This window comes from Bombina bombina, chromosome 4 (assembly GCF_027579735.1).
Source record: "Bombina bombina isolate aBomBom1 chromosome 4, aBomBom1.pri, whole genome shotgun sequence".
In the NCBI taxonomy this organism is placed as follows: Eukaryota; Metazoa; Chordata; class Amphibia; order Anura; family Bombinatoridae; genus Bombina; species Bombina bombina.
In genome coordinates this window covers 847,629,167-847,646,567 of record NC_069502.1, presented here as the reverse complement: position 1 = coordinate 847,646,567, position 17,401 = coordinate 847,629,167, and the positions used below count along the sequence as shown (strand labels likewise).

The window sequence follows — 17,401 nt, the reverse complement described above, 5'->3', positions numbered from 1 at the left end:
GATTGTCAAATAACAAAAAATATAATACGTAACATTGGACACCCTACTAATGAAGAAAACGAGCAGGAAGCCAAAACAAGTGCTGAAACATAACAGCAGAGGATCTGGAATAGGAGTATATTCACAAACCAACAGAAAGAGGCAAAGGACACGTCCCTGTGACACATCTGGAAAGGCTTGTGATTAAATCCCAATAGGTGAAAAATATGTCACTACCTATACTACAAATACATCCCTACAAAAACTTACTCTCACCCCCTGTATGAAATAAATCATATTTTTATTACAATTTCAATACACAAATTTAGTCAAAACATTTATGGATTTATAAATATATTAAGTAACCTTTCTAAAATAATTCAGTTTTTTTATTTTTAATAAAATTTGAATTTGGAAATCAAAAGACAAAAAATATTATTTGTTATAATTCAGCACAATGCATTTTATGCAGCTAGAGGGCTATCCTAAACCAAATAAGGGCTTAATATAGGAGTTCGCTCTGTGCAAAATATGAGAATGCTTTATTTCCCAAATGAATTTTCTGATGTGCAATAAGTTTTAACTTCAGAGCAAAACTTTTCCCACATTCAGAACATGAAAATGCTTTCTCTCCTTTATGAATTCTCTGATATATAGTAAGAGTTTACTTCTGAGTAAAATATTTCCCACATTCAGCACTTGAAAATGCTTTCTCATGTGAATGAATTTTCTGATGGCTTCTAAGAGTTGATTTGTCAGTAAAACACTTCCTACATTCAGAACATGAAAATGCTTTTTCTCCTGTATGTATTCTTTGATGTATAATAAGATGTGATTTCCGAACAAAACATTTCCCACATTCAGAACATGAAAATGATTTCTCTCCTGTATGAATTTTCTGATGGCTTCTAAGAGTCGATTTCCGAGCAAAACATTTGCCACATTCAGAACATGAAAATGCTTTCTCTCCTGTATGAATTCTCTGATGGCTTCTACGAGTTGATTTGTCAGTAAAACACTTCCCACATTCAGAACATGAAAATGCTTTCTCTCCTGTGTGAATTCTCTGATGGCTTCTAAGAGATGATTTCAGAGTAAAACACTTCCCACATTCAGAACATGAAAATGCTTTCTCTCCTGTATGAATTATCTGATGTCGAATAAGATGTGATTTCCGAGCAAAACATTTCACACATTCAGAACATGAAAATGATTTCTCTCCTGTATGAATTATCTGATGTCTAATAAGAATTGATTTCCGAGCAAAACATTTCCCACATTCAGAACATGAAAACCCTTTCTCTCCTGTATGAATCATCTGATGGCTACTAAGAATTGATTTCTGAGCAAAACATTTCCCACATTCAGAACATGAAAACCCTTTCACTCCTGTATGAATTATCTGATGTCTAATAAGACTTGATTCCTGAGCAAAACATTTTCCACATTCAGAACATGAAAACCCTTTCGCTCCTGTATGAATTATCTGATGTCTAATAAGAATTGATTTCTGAGCAAAACATTTCCCACATTCAGAACATGAAAACTCTTTCTCTCCTGTATGAATTTTCTGATGAGCAATAAGAGATGATTTCCAAGTAAAACATTTCCCACATTCAGAACATGAAAATGCTTTCTCTCCTATATGAATTTTCTGATGAGCAATAAGAGTTGATTTCCAAGCAAAACATTTCCCACATTCAGAACATGGAAATGCTTTCTCTCCTGTATGAATTTTCTGATGGCTTCTAAGAGTTGATTTGTCAGTAAAACACTTCCCACATTCAGAACATGGAAATGCTTTCTCTAATGTATGAATTCTCTGATGTCTAATAAGACTCGATTTCTGAGCAAAACATTTCCCACATTCAGAACATGAAAATGCTTTCTCTCCTGTATGAATATTCTGATGTCTTAAAATATTTGATTTCCTGGTAAAAAAAATCCCATATTCAGAACATAAATTTTCCATGTTGCTTCTTTGATTTTGAAGAAGATTGAAACAAGTATCTGTATTTTCACCATGGCTAGGGCTAGGATTACTGCAGTTTGTAAATTCACCTGTTAAGATATAAGATGGGATTAGTGTTAGTTATTAATGACATAATTATTATATTTTGAGGATATTTCAACTGTTTTGAATGAGTGTCTATCACAAGAGTAAGAAACAGGCTATGACCCCCTACACCTTTCCACAGCTTCATGCTAATGCTTAAAGGGAACCCAACATTTTTCTTTCATTATTCAGATAATATAATTTTTTAAAATGTTTCCAATTTACTTCTATTATCAAATTTGCTTTGTTCTCGTGTTATTCTTTATTGAAGAGATATCTAGGTTAGCAGCTTGCACATGCCTGAAGTACTACATGATAGGAAATAGTGCTGCAATCTAGTGTTATTGCTAATGTATAAGTTGTTGCAAAACTGCTGCCATAATGCAGCAGACAGGTGCACACTCCTGCTTTTTAAACAAAGGAAAACAAGAAAACTAAGAAAATGTGATAATAGAAGTAAATCAGAAAGTTGTTTAAGAACACTTAATATTTATTTTATAGCAAACATTAAAGGGACAGTCAAGTCCAAAAAAAACCCTTTCATAATTCAAATAGGGCACATCATTTTAAACAACTTTACAATTTACTTGTATCACCTTTTTTGCTTTGTTCTCTTGGAATTCTTAGTTGAAAGCTAAACCTAGGAGGTTCATATGCTAATTCCTTAGACCTTGAAGGCCGCCTCTAATCTGAAAGCATTTTGCCAGTTTTTCACCACTAGTGGACATTAGTTCATGTGTTTCACATAAATGACATTGAGCTCATGCACATGAATTTACAGAGGAGTGAGCACTGATTGGCTAAAGTGCAAGTCTGTCAAATGAAGTGAAATAAAGGCGCAGTCTGCAGAGGCTTAGATACAAGGTAATTACAGAGGTAAAATGTGTATTATTATAACTGTGTTTGTTATGCAAAACTGGGGAATGGGTCATAAAGGGATTATCTATCTTTTTAAACAACAAACATTCTGGTGTTGACTGTTCCTTTAAAGAAATCATGTAAAAAATACATTTTCAGAAGCTCTAAGATCCAAATATTGTACAGATGTAGCAAAACACATAAGAATCACTTATACAAAATCTCTAACAAACCTAATATTAAAAACCTAAACGCTATATAGCAATAAAGAAATAAAACACCTTTCCTCTGCCACTACCTTAGATTTACTAAATGTGCTTAAAATATAATCTGTTTTGTTTATTTAAAACCTTTAAATAGCTACTCAAGCATAATAAAGTTGTTAAGTCTATTTAAAGTATCATTTATCACTAATATCTTTGTCCCTTTAAGACAATTCTATGTCACTAGATAGTCAGTCAACTCCAAAAATAAAATGTTGATGATTCAAACAGGGCATATCATTTTGAACAACTTTCCAATTTACTTTTATTACCAATTTCGCATTGTTCTTTTGGTTTTCTTAGTTGAAAGCTAAACCTAGGAGGTTCATATGCTAATTTACAACAAAAATTCTGGTGTTGATTGTCCCTTTAATTACAAAAGATAAGATTTCTTTTATCTTTTGAAAACTTAAAATATGTTTATGTTGTCTATAAAATAAAATATGGTAAACAGAGAATTTGTCTATAAATCTAAGACGTCAAATATTATATTATTACAATTTAGACCAAAATTAAAAACTATTTGAAAAATACCAGATATAAGCCCAGATTACAAGTAGAGCACTAATTATAGTGCTGGATGCAATATCACTGGACCATGCTAAAATAAGCGCACAAATTAATACTACAAGTCCACAGTAAAACAGATTTACCAGAGAAGGTTTAACGCAGCAAACACATCCTTAGCATGCCCTCTAATTTTAATGGAGATTGTGACCGTAATAAATATTGCTCATATTACAAATTTAAAGTTATAAAATAGCGCAAAAAGAATTAGCACGACCTGAGATCTGAAGTAAGTCTAAAGGCTGTGAAACACTGCAAAAGGAGCAGTGTGCGAGTAGATGCGGCTGTGCACCCTCAGTGTGTCCTGCCTTTTCTTCTCTGAGAACTTTGCTGCGTCAGGTCGCGTAACTGAGCGCTCAGAAATTAAATATTTGAACTTCAGAAGTGATGCAACGCAGTGCAAAGCAGCTGCTTCGCCTCGGGCCGCATCACTTGCAGTGTGTCACAGCCTTAAGGGTTAAAATAAAACTAATAAAAAAACTGCATGTAGTGTATCCCTGACTTAGGCTGATTACAACATTGCCAGGGAGGGGACTGTACAATATCCCTCCTCCCTGCGGCTGACGGGCCTTAGGTCCCCCACTCCCCCTTTATTTTTAATCTCCTTTCTTCCCTTTCCTCCCCCCTCTTCCTCCTAATCCTACTACCCCACGGGTTCCCCCGAAGGAACAACTGATATAAAGACCCTTACTCACCCCCAGGGCCTCTTGGGCTCATTTGGGACTTATGCACAATACACTAAGCTCACTGATTGAGTCTCTGTACCAAGACCTTTTCACAAAAACTATACCTCTACCAGATGTTAGTTAAAATGCAAAATCTAGAGGTTTACAACTATATTTTGTTCTGACTCTCGCTCATTGTAAAAATTGTTTTAAACCTTGAAGGACAAATGTTTTCCTTCTTTTTATTCTTGCATTTGTAGAAATACCATATGTATGTTGTACTCTGAACTTCAACTCAATTAAAATTATTTTAAAAAAAAACAAAAAACTGCATGTAAAATAAAAAGTATTACATTCATACCCAAAGGCAGAACACTGTGCGATCTGCATTCTTATTGCAGAAACTAAAGGCTCTCTGCAGAAAGAACGGCAGTGGCAGTTAAAATTATTTTTTGCCTGCACTTTGAATTTCTACTTGCAGGTGTCACTGTTCCGTTCTATCTCAATGTAAATATTTGCTACGTTCCTCTCTTTTCAATTTCCTTCCACTTCCTGAACTCCAGTGCGGTATAGGTTAACAGCACATTGCAGTAAAGGTAAGTGCAGGGCTTAACAAATGTATTCTAGGAATAAAGGAGCCAACCAAAATACTTAGATTTTTTTTGTTCTTTAATAAGTGTGTGTGTGTATATATATATATATATATATATATATATATATATATGTGTGTGTGTGTGTGTGTGTGTGTTGAGAGATCACAGAAGCTGAAACTTTACCAAATAAGCTAATTGGATATGCACAGTATTGAAAAAATGGGTATACGAAACACACAAATATGAGTTCCACCAGGCAGATACAACGATAAAAAGTAGCTTTTATTTTGCTTTTGCGGCTTCCATTAAAATGTTCATTTACATCAACATCATCAAACACAGATAGAACAGCGTTTCTAGCTTGCGCATTTCAGCAATAGCCGTAGTCATAGCATAAAGAAATTATACACATTGAACCTCTTTAAAATGCCTATCGTGCTCTGATAGGTTAATTAAAAACTTGATGCTGACTATCTGATTGGGTCAGATGTGCGATCAATGTAAACTAGAGACTGTTTATATTCCTGTGGTATATCTAAGCCAGTGGCGCTCCTATGTATCCTATTTCATCGATCAATGTAAACTCCCCTTACAGGTAACTGAGCTGGTGTGCAATTAGAAACCCTTGAGTTTTAACTCATTAGCTGCTGTTTAAGTAAAAAAACTTCCATTACTAATGTTATTTCAGCAATATCTATCGGGTTTCAAACGATCATGATATGTATTGTTACCCACATTTATACTGACTATTATGCTCTCAAGTCTCAGATATAGACACATTTTAATACAAAGATATTTTCCACTTTAACCTAAATTCTTCCACATTCAACGACCTTGGTTGTAATCAACCATATCACTATGTGATAGCCAATAATACAGATAGTGTCATGTTGGTCCTTAAATATACATCCTATTTGAGATTTACTACATTACACAATACATTGCAAATATGTCTTTTCCAAATTTGTTACATGCAAACAGCCACACCATTCCTAAACATTGTATCGATTTAAATTATTATACCATATTCAGTAACATCTGAATTCAACTCTGTTTGGCTTAACATTAAATTAAACTAATACTAATGAAAACTGAATTGCTTCTAAATAATATCAAAATAACTTTATAAGTACTTTACTTTTATTTAAGTATTTATTTGCCAAAAATTAATTACATCATACTCTGAGTTTAAACCATGAGGTATTCTGGTTTTTAGCTTGTGAATCCAAAATACCTCTCTTAATGCCAAATTTGATTCTTGTTTTGCCCTTTTTATCCCTTTGGTGCTTTTTCTATTATTGTCCATTTTAAAGAGACAGGATTCTTGGAGTGAACAGTTTTGAAATGTTGGACTAGTGGGGTCGTTAGGGTACCATTCAGTTATATTGGTAAATGTTCCCTAATTCTTTCTCGAACTTCCCTTTTCGTAAGCCCAACATTGAAGGTCACATGATGTGCAGGTCAATAGATAAACTGCACTTGTTTCTTTGTAATTTAACCCTTTAAGGACACAGCTTTCAGTTTGCTCAATTGTTTTAGGACGGAAAAATTCCGTCATATGTCCTTAAGAGGTTAAACACATTTTGTGATCAAATACTTCTCCTGTCACTGAACATCTGAAATAATATCCTTCCTGTAAAAACTCACAAGCTTTGCATATAAAATTATTGCAGTGAAGTGTTCCTTTAAATGTAAGCCATGAACTTTGTGTGGACATTATTCTATCTGTGTTTGATGATGTTGATGTAAATGAACATTTTAAAGGGTCACTGAACCCAAACTTTTTCTTTCACGATTCAGATAGAGCATGCAATTTTAAGCAACTTTCTAATTTACTCCTATTATCAATGTTTCTTCATTCTCTTGCTATTTTTATTTTAAAAGCATGAATATAAATCTTAGCAGCCAGCCCATTTTAGGTTCAGCACCATGGATAGCACATGCTTATTGGAGGCTTACATTTACCCACCAATAAGCAAGCATAACCCAGGTTCTCAACCAAAAATGGGCCGGCTCCTATGCATCACATTCCTGCGTTTTAAAATAAAGATAGCAAGAGAACAAAGACAAATTGATAATAGGAATAAATTAGAAAGTTGCTTAAAATTGCATGCTCTATCTGAATCATGAAAGAAAAAATTTTGGGTTTAGTGTCCCTTTAATGGAAGATGCAGATGCAAAATAAAAGGCTACTTTTTAACGTTGGATCTGCCTGGTGCTCCTCTTATTTGTGTGTTTTGTATACCTACAATTGGAGTTGGGGGAGAAAGAGTGAGCACAGGTTTCAAGAAAAGTTTCGTATCAGACCCTGGGAAATCATAAGGACATCTTGCAGTTTGACAGCACAAGCGAATGAGAAAACGGAAGTGTCACGGATACCAGATGGCTAAGGCTACCCCCCACCACCCTACAACCCACCCCTGTTGTTTCTCAGTGGTTTTGGGCTCCTCAGAGCAACCACAATCTCTGGAAGCTTTGGTTGCATGGTTTTTGTGTTCCAAACTTCTTTAGAAAAGAGCTGGTGTATGACCAGGAAAACCATCCTAGGCTGGCCGTGCTCCTGAACTCCCGGTCGCGCCCGCCTCACAACAGACACCCGCTTAAACCCTCTCAGGCTGGCCAGGCTCCTGGAACTCCCGGTCGTCTATAGGACACCCGCTAAATTTACCCCTGGTCGCTCCAGCAACCATGTGCCCCAGAGCTCCGCTCTTTTGGGGATTAGTAGCCCCTAGGGAGAACAAAAAGTGGGTAAATTACCGGAGGGGAGCTCCTTTGGGAACCAGGGGTTTTGACAACCCTAACCCCATAACTTCAACCGACTGTAACTCCGGTCCCCAGTAACGAATCATGCTGATTTTGGACTGTGAAATCTGGGGACCGAGAGCTTTAAAATAACACCCTGCTCCACCGGGATCACCCCGAAACCGCCACCCCTATGTACTGAGATTATGTGGGACTGTGGCTCCTATGGAGGCTCCGGTCAGTCTGGAGGGGCGGGAATGGCGGGAAAATTGGGGCATTGTTCAGCATCTTATCAAAATCAGTTTGTGTATAAAAGGAGTGTATGTTTCTCAATAAAATCAGTTTCCTGTGTGACCTGAATGCTAGTGTGTCTAGTTATTTGGGTGAGCTCCAGCTAAAATCACTATCCTGAGCTACATAGCAGCCTGTTCCAGGCAGAGGAAGGACACGCTGGAAGAGCTACCTAGTCTTGGTAGCTGGAGTCTGCCACAGGGTGGGACCCTGGGTACTGGTGCTGTCGAGCATCAGGGGGTGGCTACAGGCTGTGTAACTTGCCAGCTACATAGCTGCAGTCGGCAGGGAGGAAGCAGGACCCCTTTTGGCAGAGCTACCCAGTCGGGGTAGCCGGGGGTATCCGTCACAGGAAGTACTGGTGACGTCATTACTGTGGTTGAGGAGGGATCAAAGTCGAAGTAACGGTTAAACGCAAATGACTCACACGAGGACAGGTAAACTGCAAGAGACAAGGCTCGTGTGGACCGAAATGAACCTGTGAGGGTAATCAAGTATTTCCTCTGTAGTTGGTGGGTAAAGACTCACAACGCGCACACAGTGTGCATATACAGTATTTTGATAGTGAAAGCATTCACAACTTAGTGCCTGCTTGTGTGAGATAAAATCTTGAAAATAGAGACGGGATCAGCATTGGGGCTTGTTTGCCAGTTTTCTGATGTCCCGGGACTATCCTAAAACCCAGGTTTTTTTAAATGAGTGTGCATTATTTCTATTTGTTTTTCCAGTGTTTTTTTTTAAAGGGACAGTCTAGTCCCAAATAAACTTTCATGATTCAGATAGAGAATATAATTTTAAACATTTTTCCAATTTACTTTTATCACTAATTTTGCTTTGTTCTCTTGGTATTCTTAGTTGAAAGCTAAACCTAGGAGGTTCATATGCTAATTTCTAAGCCCTTGAAGGCCGCCTCTTCTCTCAGGGCATTTTCACCACTAGAGGGAGTTAGTTCATGTGCCTCATATAGATAACACTGTGCTCACGCGCGTGGAGTTCCAGTGAGCTAGCTCTGATTGGCTAAAATGAATGTCTGTCAATAGAACTGAAAACCAACTGTGTTGGTTATGCAAAACTAGGGTATGGGTAATAAAGGGATTATCTATCTTTTTAAACAATAAAAAATCTGGTGTAGACTGTACCTTTAGACAGGGAGTTTGGTCTGTCACTGTGAAGCGGGCGTAACCCTTACACTACATGATCGATACTTTACTGGAATCAACTCTGAGGTTGTAATAAATAAATAAAATACAGTGTGTGTGTGTGTGTGTGTATATATATATATATATATATATATATAACAACAATTAAAATTATGGGGAGGAGAAAAGTGAGTTTAAAATCCTCCACTAAATACAAAATATAGAGAAAATAACTCATTGTGTAAACCATTTACAAATTTAAACAAGTCAGAAGACTTGTAAAAAGGTGAGTCATTGTGAACCTCATTTGCATATCTTACCCAGATTCCTTTGCTGCATTGGAAACAGTGTAGTCAGAGAGTTCTGGGTTTAAAGCAAGTCTTTCTGACTTGTTTAAATTTGTAAATGGTTTACACAATGAGTTATTTTCTCTATATTTTGTATTTAGTGGAGGATTTTAAACTCACTTTTCTCCTCCCCATAATTTTAATTGTTGTTGAATTTCCCCCAGAAATGAACTTTTCCAAGCAGTGATTTAACCTACTCCAAGCTGATGAGTGGCAATAACCATGAAACAGCTGTCCTGGGATTGGTCTAAATCACTGTACTAACCCTAGCTAAGAATTAAAGCTGTGTAATGCAGCAGTGCTATGGCATAAAGGGAAGTCTGTCTTAAAAAGCAGGCTAAAAGTAAAAAGGTGAGTCATTGTGAACCTCATTTGCATATCTTACCCAGATTCCTTTGCTGCATTGGAAACAGTGTAGTCAGAGAGTTTCTGGGTTTAAAGCAAGTCTTCTGACTTGTTTAAATTTGTAAATGGTTTACACAATGAGTTATTTTCTCTATATTTTGTATTTAGTGGAGGATTTTAAACTCACTTTTCTCCTCCCCATAATTTTAATTGTTGTTGAATTTCCCCCAGAAATGAACTTTTCCAAGCAGTGATTTAACCTACTCCCAGCTGATGAGTGGCAATAACCATGAAACAGCTGTCCTGGGATTGGTCTAAATCACTGTACTAACCCTAGCTAAGCATTAAAGCTGTGTAATGCAGCAGTGCTATGGCATAAAGGGAAGTATATCTTAAAAAGCAGGCTAAAATTAAAAAGGTGAGTCATTGTGAACCTCATTTGCATATCTTACCCAGATTCCTTTGCTGCATTGGAAACAGTGTAGTCAGAGAGTTTCTGGGTTTAAAGCAAGTCTTCTGCCTCGTTTAAATTTGTAAATGGTTTACACAAGTTATTCTCTCTCTCTCTCTCTCTATATATATATATATATATATATATATATATATATATATATATATATATATATATATATATATATATATATATATATATATTTATATATATATATATATATATATATATATATATATATATATATATATATATATATACACACACACACACACACACATATACATACATACATACACACAAAAGAGAATGTCCAGGCACTCCTCTGATTAGTATAAAAGATCAAACCTTTATTCCATGCTTTAAAAAACAGAAATCTGTGTCAACAGCATAGACACACCGCTTGACAGACTCTGCAGAAGTGAGGACAGCTGGGGTTCCTATGCAGCAGACATGTTTAATGCCTGTGCGCATTTGTTCATTGCTCACAGGTGTCCCAGCTTCCTCCAGCTAAATAGGCTCTCTCTTAAAGGTATACAGTTACCTAAATACTTAAGAGTCCTCACTATGGTACTTTACTTAAAAACAAAATATAATTATATACAAATGTCTGCAATCAACTAGTACGGATACATTATTATAGTGGTGTTAAATATGTTATCTTGACACAGTTACAGAAATGGACAAAAATAAGGTTGAGTGTTAATTTTAAGTTTTTATGTTTTTCTTGTTCTGCTCAATTTAGCTATTTGACCCTATCTAGTCCTATTTAGAACACATATGTTATCACTGTTTTTACTCATGTTAATGTTATTAATTGTGACAACGTTTGTTACATTTTCACTCACCTAATATAACCCAAAAAGGCTATACACATAGGACAATATCTCTTCTAAAATTCAAACCATGTGGTATAGATGTATCTAGGGTTAAGATTCAAAATATTTCTCTCAGACCCAATTTCTCTTGTCTATCCCCCCCCCCCCCTTTTCCATATTGGGACATGATCAATTCCTTGGACTGTTAATAAATTAGAATCAGAATTGTGAAATTCCATAAAATGTCTTGCTATTGGGGTATTCGATTCAGGGTCCTCTATTGATCTTACATGTGCTAGAAATCTGTCCTTTAGGAGTCTCTTCGTTTTTCCAATGTATTGTTTAGAACACCCCCTACAGGTCAATAAATAGATTATGTGTTGCACAATTTATATAGAACTTAATTTTATGGGATTTCTGCGTGTATGTTGAGACAAATTATCACCTTCTGTTATATACTTGCATTTTACAGATATTTCTTCTACACTTGAAGAAACCTTTCCTCTGTTTTAACCAACATTTATCTGTTTTTTTGCCTGAACAGTCTGAGGGGGACACATAGTTTCCTATTGTCTTTCCTTTTCTGGAGATAAAATCACAACCCCCTTGTACAATCTCTTTCAATACAGGGTCAGTATACAATATAGGGATACATTCTTTAATAATATTACATATGCTTTTATATTCTAGACTGTATGTAGTGATGAATTTTGTTTTTTTGTTTCATATCCCCATTATGTCTATTCCCTGTTTGGTCTTATATTTTAACAACTCATTTCTGGGAAGCGCATCTACTTCTCTGCGGGCTTTATTAAGAGTATGCATATCATACCCTCTATTTTTAAAACATTCTGTGATAAGGTCTGCCTGTTTTTCATAATTTTCTACCCTTGGTACAGTTTCTTTTAGCCCTAATGTATTGTTCTTTAGGAATGCCCTGTATAGTGTGTCTTGGATGGCATGATATATACTCTAGTATTGTGTTACCTGATGTTGGTTTCCTATATAAATCAGTCTCAATAGATTCTCTTTTGTCATTTCCAGTTATCATAACATCCAAAAAAACAAATGGTGTTTGCGTTCTGCTACCCCACTAGTTTAATACCATAATTATTATGATTCAGATATTCACAGAACATGTTTAATTCTGTTCATCACTATCAATGATGAAAATCAGATCATCTATGAATCTTGCATAGAATATGATCTTCTCCTGTAGGAGTTTTTCATCTCCAAAGACGTGGAATCGCTCCCACCATCCCATAAAGAGATTGGCGTAACAGGGGTAAATTTAATCCCCATAGCAGTCCCCACGTCTCTGGAGATAGAACCCCCCCCCTCAAACATGAAAAAGTTATGTGTGAGTAAATATTTAAAGGATGTCATAATAAATTGTTTAGTTGTCACATCATAATTACTATGATGCTCATGAAAGAATTCTAACCGCTTGCAGCTCCTTTTCGTGAAGTATAGATGTATACAAGGAAGATACATCTACTTGCCAGAAATCTATAGCTTGATTTCAATCTTATTTTTTGCAGTTTCAGCAGTAGATCTGTGGTATCCTGTATAAAACTAGGCAACCCTCTAACTAAAGGTTAAAGGAAACTGTCAATTTGTCATGTCTTTGTGGACCTTTGGGAAATAATGAAACACTGGGGCCACTGGGTTCTATGAAACTAACATTTCCTCTGTTGTTTACGTGATAATATTGTTGTATCTTGCATGTTTTATTATGTTAGGACCCCTTTGTATTGTTTGGTGGGATTTTCTCTTAGTCTGGTGTATAACTCACTGTCATGTAATTGTCTATGGGCTTCCTTTCTGTAAGCTTATCTGTCCAATATTACAACATTACCTCCTTTGTCCGAAGCTCTCACTACGATTCTATTATCCTGTTATTTTATTCAACGCCTCTTTTTCCCTAAGTGTTAGGTTATGTTTTTTAGATTTTTTTATTTAAATCTCTCAATTTTTCTTCTATCACTTTCTGAAATGTTTCTACTGCGTTTGTTCTAGAATTTATTGGATAAAAGTTACTCTTTTTTTTCTAAATTCAGTAAGATCAATATCTCTCTCTGTAACTAGATGTTCTAAATCTTCAGTATTTTCTTTTAAAAGATATTGTAGGTCTAAAACAGAGCAAATATTCTGAAAATATAAGACCATCCTCTATCTGGACCCTTTTGATTCTATCCATCTTATTCTGTTCCTCCTCAGTACCTGCAAAATGTTTGCGAAGCACCAGTTTCCTTACAAATCTGTTTACATCCAAAATGGTGTTAAATAGATTAAAATGCTGAGAAGGAACAAAATTAAGGCCCTTGGATAGTACCTGTAATTCAACATCAGATAGATTTATACTTGACAGATTTAATACATTAATGCTCATGCATATTTCTTCTGATGTTTCCCCGATCTTGTCGTATAAGTCTTTTGTTGTGCCTTCTTTTTGTTCATGTGTGCACTGTCTCCCCTTCTTTCTTTGCTGAGTGGTTCCTTTCCCTCTTTTGCCTCTGTGTACTTTTTTCACCTTCCTGTGGGTAATGTCAGTGCCTGTTCGTTTTTTGAGGCCTTATTTTTGGGTACTTCAAAGGATGCTTGTAATACTGTGGGCTCTGATTCTTCTGTATTGCCTTCACAGTCTGAGGATTCCACCGAATATTTGGTATCAGAGGTTACCTGTTTTGCTTTCCTAGTGCGGTTTTATAGACCATCTTCCTCCCTTTCTGGGTTCTCCCGACCCAAAGTTCTCATTATTGTCCCCATCTGTATACTGTCTAATGTTCATAGTCATATTTATCACGTAACATTTTTCTTTGATTTAACTCCCACAATTTTTGCCGAAATGAGGATCATGTTTTTTCTCAAATGGTTTATCATATTGTTTGAATTCTGGATCTTTTTGAACTGCTTTTAGTTTTTCTTGTATCCCTTTCATCTCTTCTAATAGTTCACTCCTTTGTTTTTGTTTATACTCTATTAATAATTCAATTAGAGCGAAAGAGCAAGAGTCCAGAATTGCATTCCATTTAGAGATAAACTCCGCTTCTAATACCCTAAATTAGGGAAACTTCCATATTCGTAGCCCCCTAGGTATACGCTTGCTATGTTTGTAAATTTAGAAACGTTTTAATGTCAAGTTCCAATTTTATATCTTTTTTCCTCAGATTGTCAATGTCAAAAAACAGACTATTGATAGTAGGTATAATTTCTTCATCAGTGTTATATGTAATTTCATCTTCCCCAAAATCAGTGAGGACATATGATACTCCCTCAGTATCCTCCATAGTTAGTGCTTTAAAAGTCCCAAATATGTCTCAAATAAAGATTCGTACTATAAGGTATGTCAGTGAAAAATATGTGTAGCAGGTCTGCTGAGCACTAATCAATTATCCACTATGTGTTTACAAAGTACATAGATACTTCTTACTCACCAACCTCATCTTCAGCCACTAATGCCCTTCAGGGCTATTCCTTTTCAGGTTCGGTATGGGGTAGGCTGCAACCGCTACAAGACGAAGTAATAATCACAACAACAAACAGAAAATAGCATTGCGCTCTGCCTTGTCAGAGCGGTGTCTAAGCTGTTGACACTGATTTTTGATTTCTGTTTTTAAAGCATGGAATAAAGTTTTGAACTTTTATACTAATCAGAGGAGTGCTTGGACATTCTCTTTGTATACCTACATTTTCAGCGTCTTTGACGAATAACGCTGTCTGTGAGCATTCCGTTCTCTGATGTGTGATGTCATCCCTACGCTCCAGTGTGCCGTGAAGAAAGGTGTACAGGGTAAGGCAGAGCGCAACACTACTTTCTGGTTGTTGTGGTGTGTGTGTATATATATATATATATATATATATATATATATATATAGTATCAAGAAGTTTGCAGTATCAATCTCGTAAAAGAAAGTCTTTATTTGCAATGCGTTAAAAACGTAATCCAAGAGGTACATAAAGCAGCATCAACAATCACAGTATCTGCTAACATATTTCGGCCTTCAAGCCGTAATCATAGCTGTAATACTTAGCACCTGTACCCTTTAAAAAGCAACAGAGCTGACCTTGATTGGTCTAAAAACAATGGTGTGATTAAAGGGACACTGTACCCAAATTTTTTCTTTTGTGATTCAGACAGAGCATGACATTTTAAAGCAACTTTCTATTTACTCCTATTATCAAATTTTCTTCATTCTCTTGGTATCTTTATTTGAACTGCAAGAATGTAAGTTTAGATGCCGGACCATTTTTGGTGAAAAACCCTGGGGTTGTCCTGCTGATTGGTGGATAAATTCATCCACCAATAAAAAAGTGCTGGCCAGAGTACTGAAACAAACAAAAAACTTAGATGCCTTCTTTTCAAATAAAGATAGCAAGAGAACAAAGAAAAAATTGCTAATAGGAGTAAATTAGAAAGTTGCTTAAAATTGCATGCTCTATCTGAATCACAAAAGAAAAAATTTGGGTTCAGTGTCCCTTTAAAGATGCAAATTCCTTATTGGAGTATATCTAAGGTGCTATAACAATTCAAGTCCCTACAAAATGAGAGCTGCACTATCTTTGAATAGATGAGTATAATCATAATCACATTAATGTATAATGCGAGCAACATATTTTTGTATAAAAATGTGTCAAACAGTGTATGTGTTAAAGATGCAGATGCACGGGAATTACTCAAACATAAATTCATTTGTAGTCATAATTCTTATTCCCACCAGAAAGTGTGCATAGAGAAAGATCAGTATACAAAATATAAAGTATATTTATATAACACGAATCACACATGTATATACACTTAAACTTAGGCATATAAATAAATACTCAATAAAACTCAATAAAAAGAGAGAATAGATGTATTAGATGTCTTAAATGGCTAAGAGTCATATATATTCTCTATATAGGGTATATATTTTAGTCTTGTAATAAACTTAACCTAATGCTTAGCACAAAAAGGAGTATCTGTGTATATATACAATTCACAATATTTATAGTCCCCCTATACATCTCTGCATACTTGCATTAGTTTGATGAACTATTTGTAAAGGTCTAGCCTTTACCTAAATAGATGAATACATGAAGGGGGCAAAAGGGAAAATCTGTCAATTTGATTACAATATAATATACTCACACACTGGCATGTTTATTTTTATTGCATTTTATTTTATTTGATATCATTATACTCAGTTCAATCTAGTTCAATTCAACTTAACGCAAATCAAATTAGACCAGATTAGACCAAACCAAACCAATGTACAACTGCTGAGGAAGAGGGAAAGGGACTGTTCATCACTGCCAATGGTTGATGAGGTCATATACGGAATTCAATCCTTTTGGTACTCTTGTTTGCAATTTGAATATCCAATACATTTCCCTCTTCCCCAGCAGATGATCCCCTGTCTCCTCCTCTAGGGGGGACAACATACTCGTTCAATGGCCTGCCATCTTAGGGTTTGAATACTTTTTTTATGTCGATTGGCGAAATGTTGTACGAGGGCTGTGGTAGCCTGTCCTAGCCTGTATTGTGGATAAATGGTTGCGTATTCTCACTTTTATCTCATTTGTTGTTAACCCCCACGTACTGCAGATGACATGTTGTGCAAGTAAGGAGATAGATAACGTATGTTGAAGTACACTTTAGACAGCTTTCTATCAGAAATGTTTCTCCTGTATATTCTGACCTAAAGATATTTGATGGTAAAACATATTCACATACCTTACATTTACTGAGACATTTAAAGATGCCTTTATGTATAAAGCCAAGAGCTTTTAGGTTCCTCCAAAACCGGAAGTACTGATGGAGACAAAATATTGCCTAATTTTGCAGTACGTCTATATGAACAGCGTAAACCCTTAGAGATACATTGTTCCAATTTATCATCGGCTGCCAAAAATTTAAAATGTTGTTTAACAATATCACATATTTCAGGATACTCATCACTGTATCGGTTACAAAAGTACCACCTTTATGATCATTAGGTATGGTTTTATCTGTGGTGAATCAGTTTGTTCTGTCCATTAGAGCTACTTGACGTTAGCCTTAGAGATTACTTTCTCATGATAACCTCTGCTTCTTAATCTTGTAGATAGATCAAGAGATTGCTGTTTATATACTCTGTCTGATGTACAATTACGTTTGACCCTAATGAACTGACCCTTAGCCACTCTGCGAATGGCACGTGACTAGGGTGACAACTTTTGCCATGCAAGAGGGCATTACCGGCTATGGGTTTACGATATATTTCGATTTGAATATTACCTTCTCTTGTACCAGTTAGAGTAATGTC

The 17,401-nt window shown here is 35.7% G+C and overlaps 1 protein-coding gene across 3 annotated transcripts in view; it reads right to left on the bottom strand.

The window, feature by feature from the left end:
• Positions 1-263: 263 nt before the first annotated feature.
• LOC128657270 (gastrula zinc finger protein XlCGF26.1-like) overlaps positions 264-17,401 on the bottom strand; it is a 51,048-nt gene continuing 33,910 nt past the window's right edge. For all 3 annotated transcript variants that reach the window (XM_053711548.1, XM_053711549.1, XM_053711550.1), the window contains one exon: positions 264-2,040. In XM_053711548.1, coding sequence (XP_053567523.1) covers positions 644-2,040 — 1,397 coding nt within the window. In that variant the 3' untranslated portion in view covers positions 264-643. The remainder of the gene's footprint in view (positions 2,041-17,401) is intronic.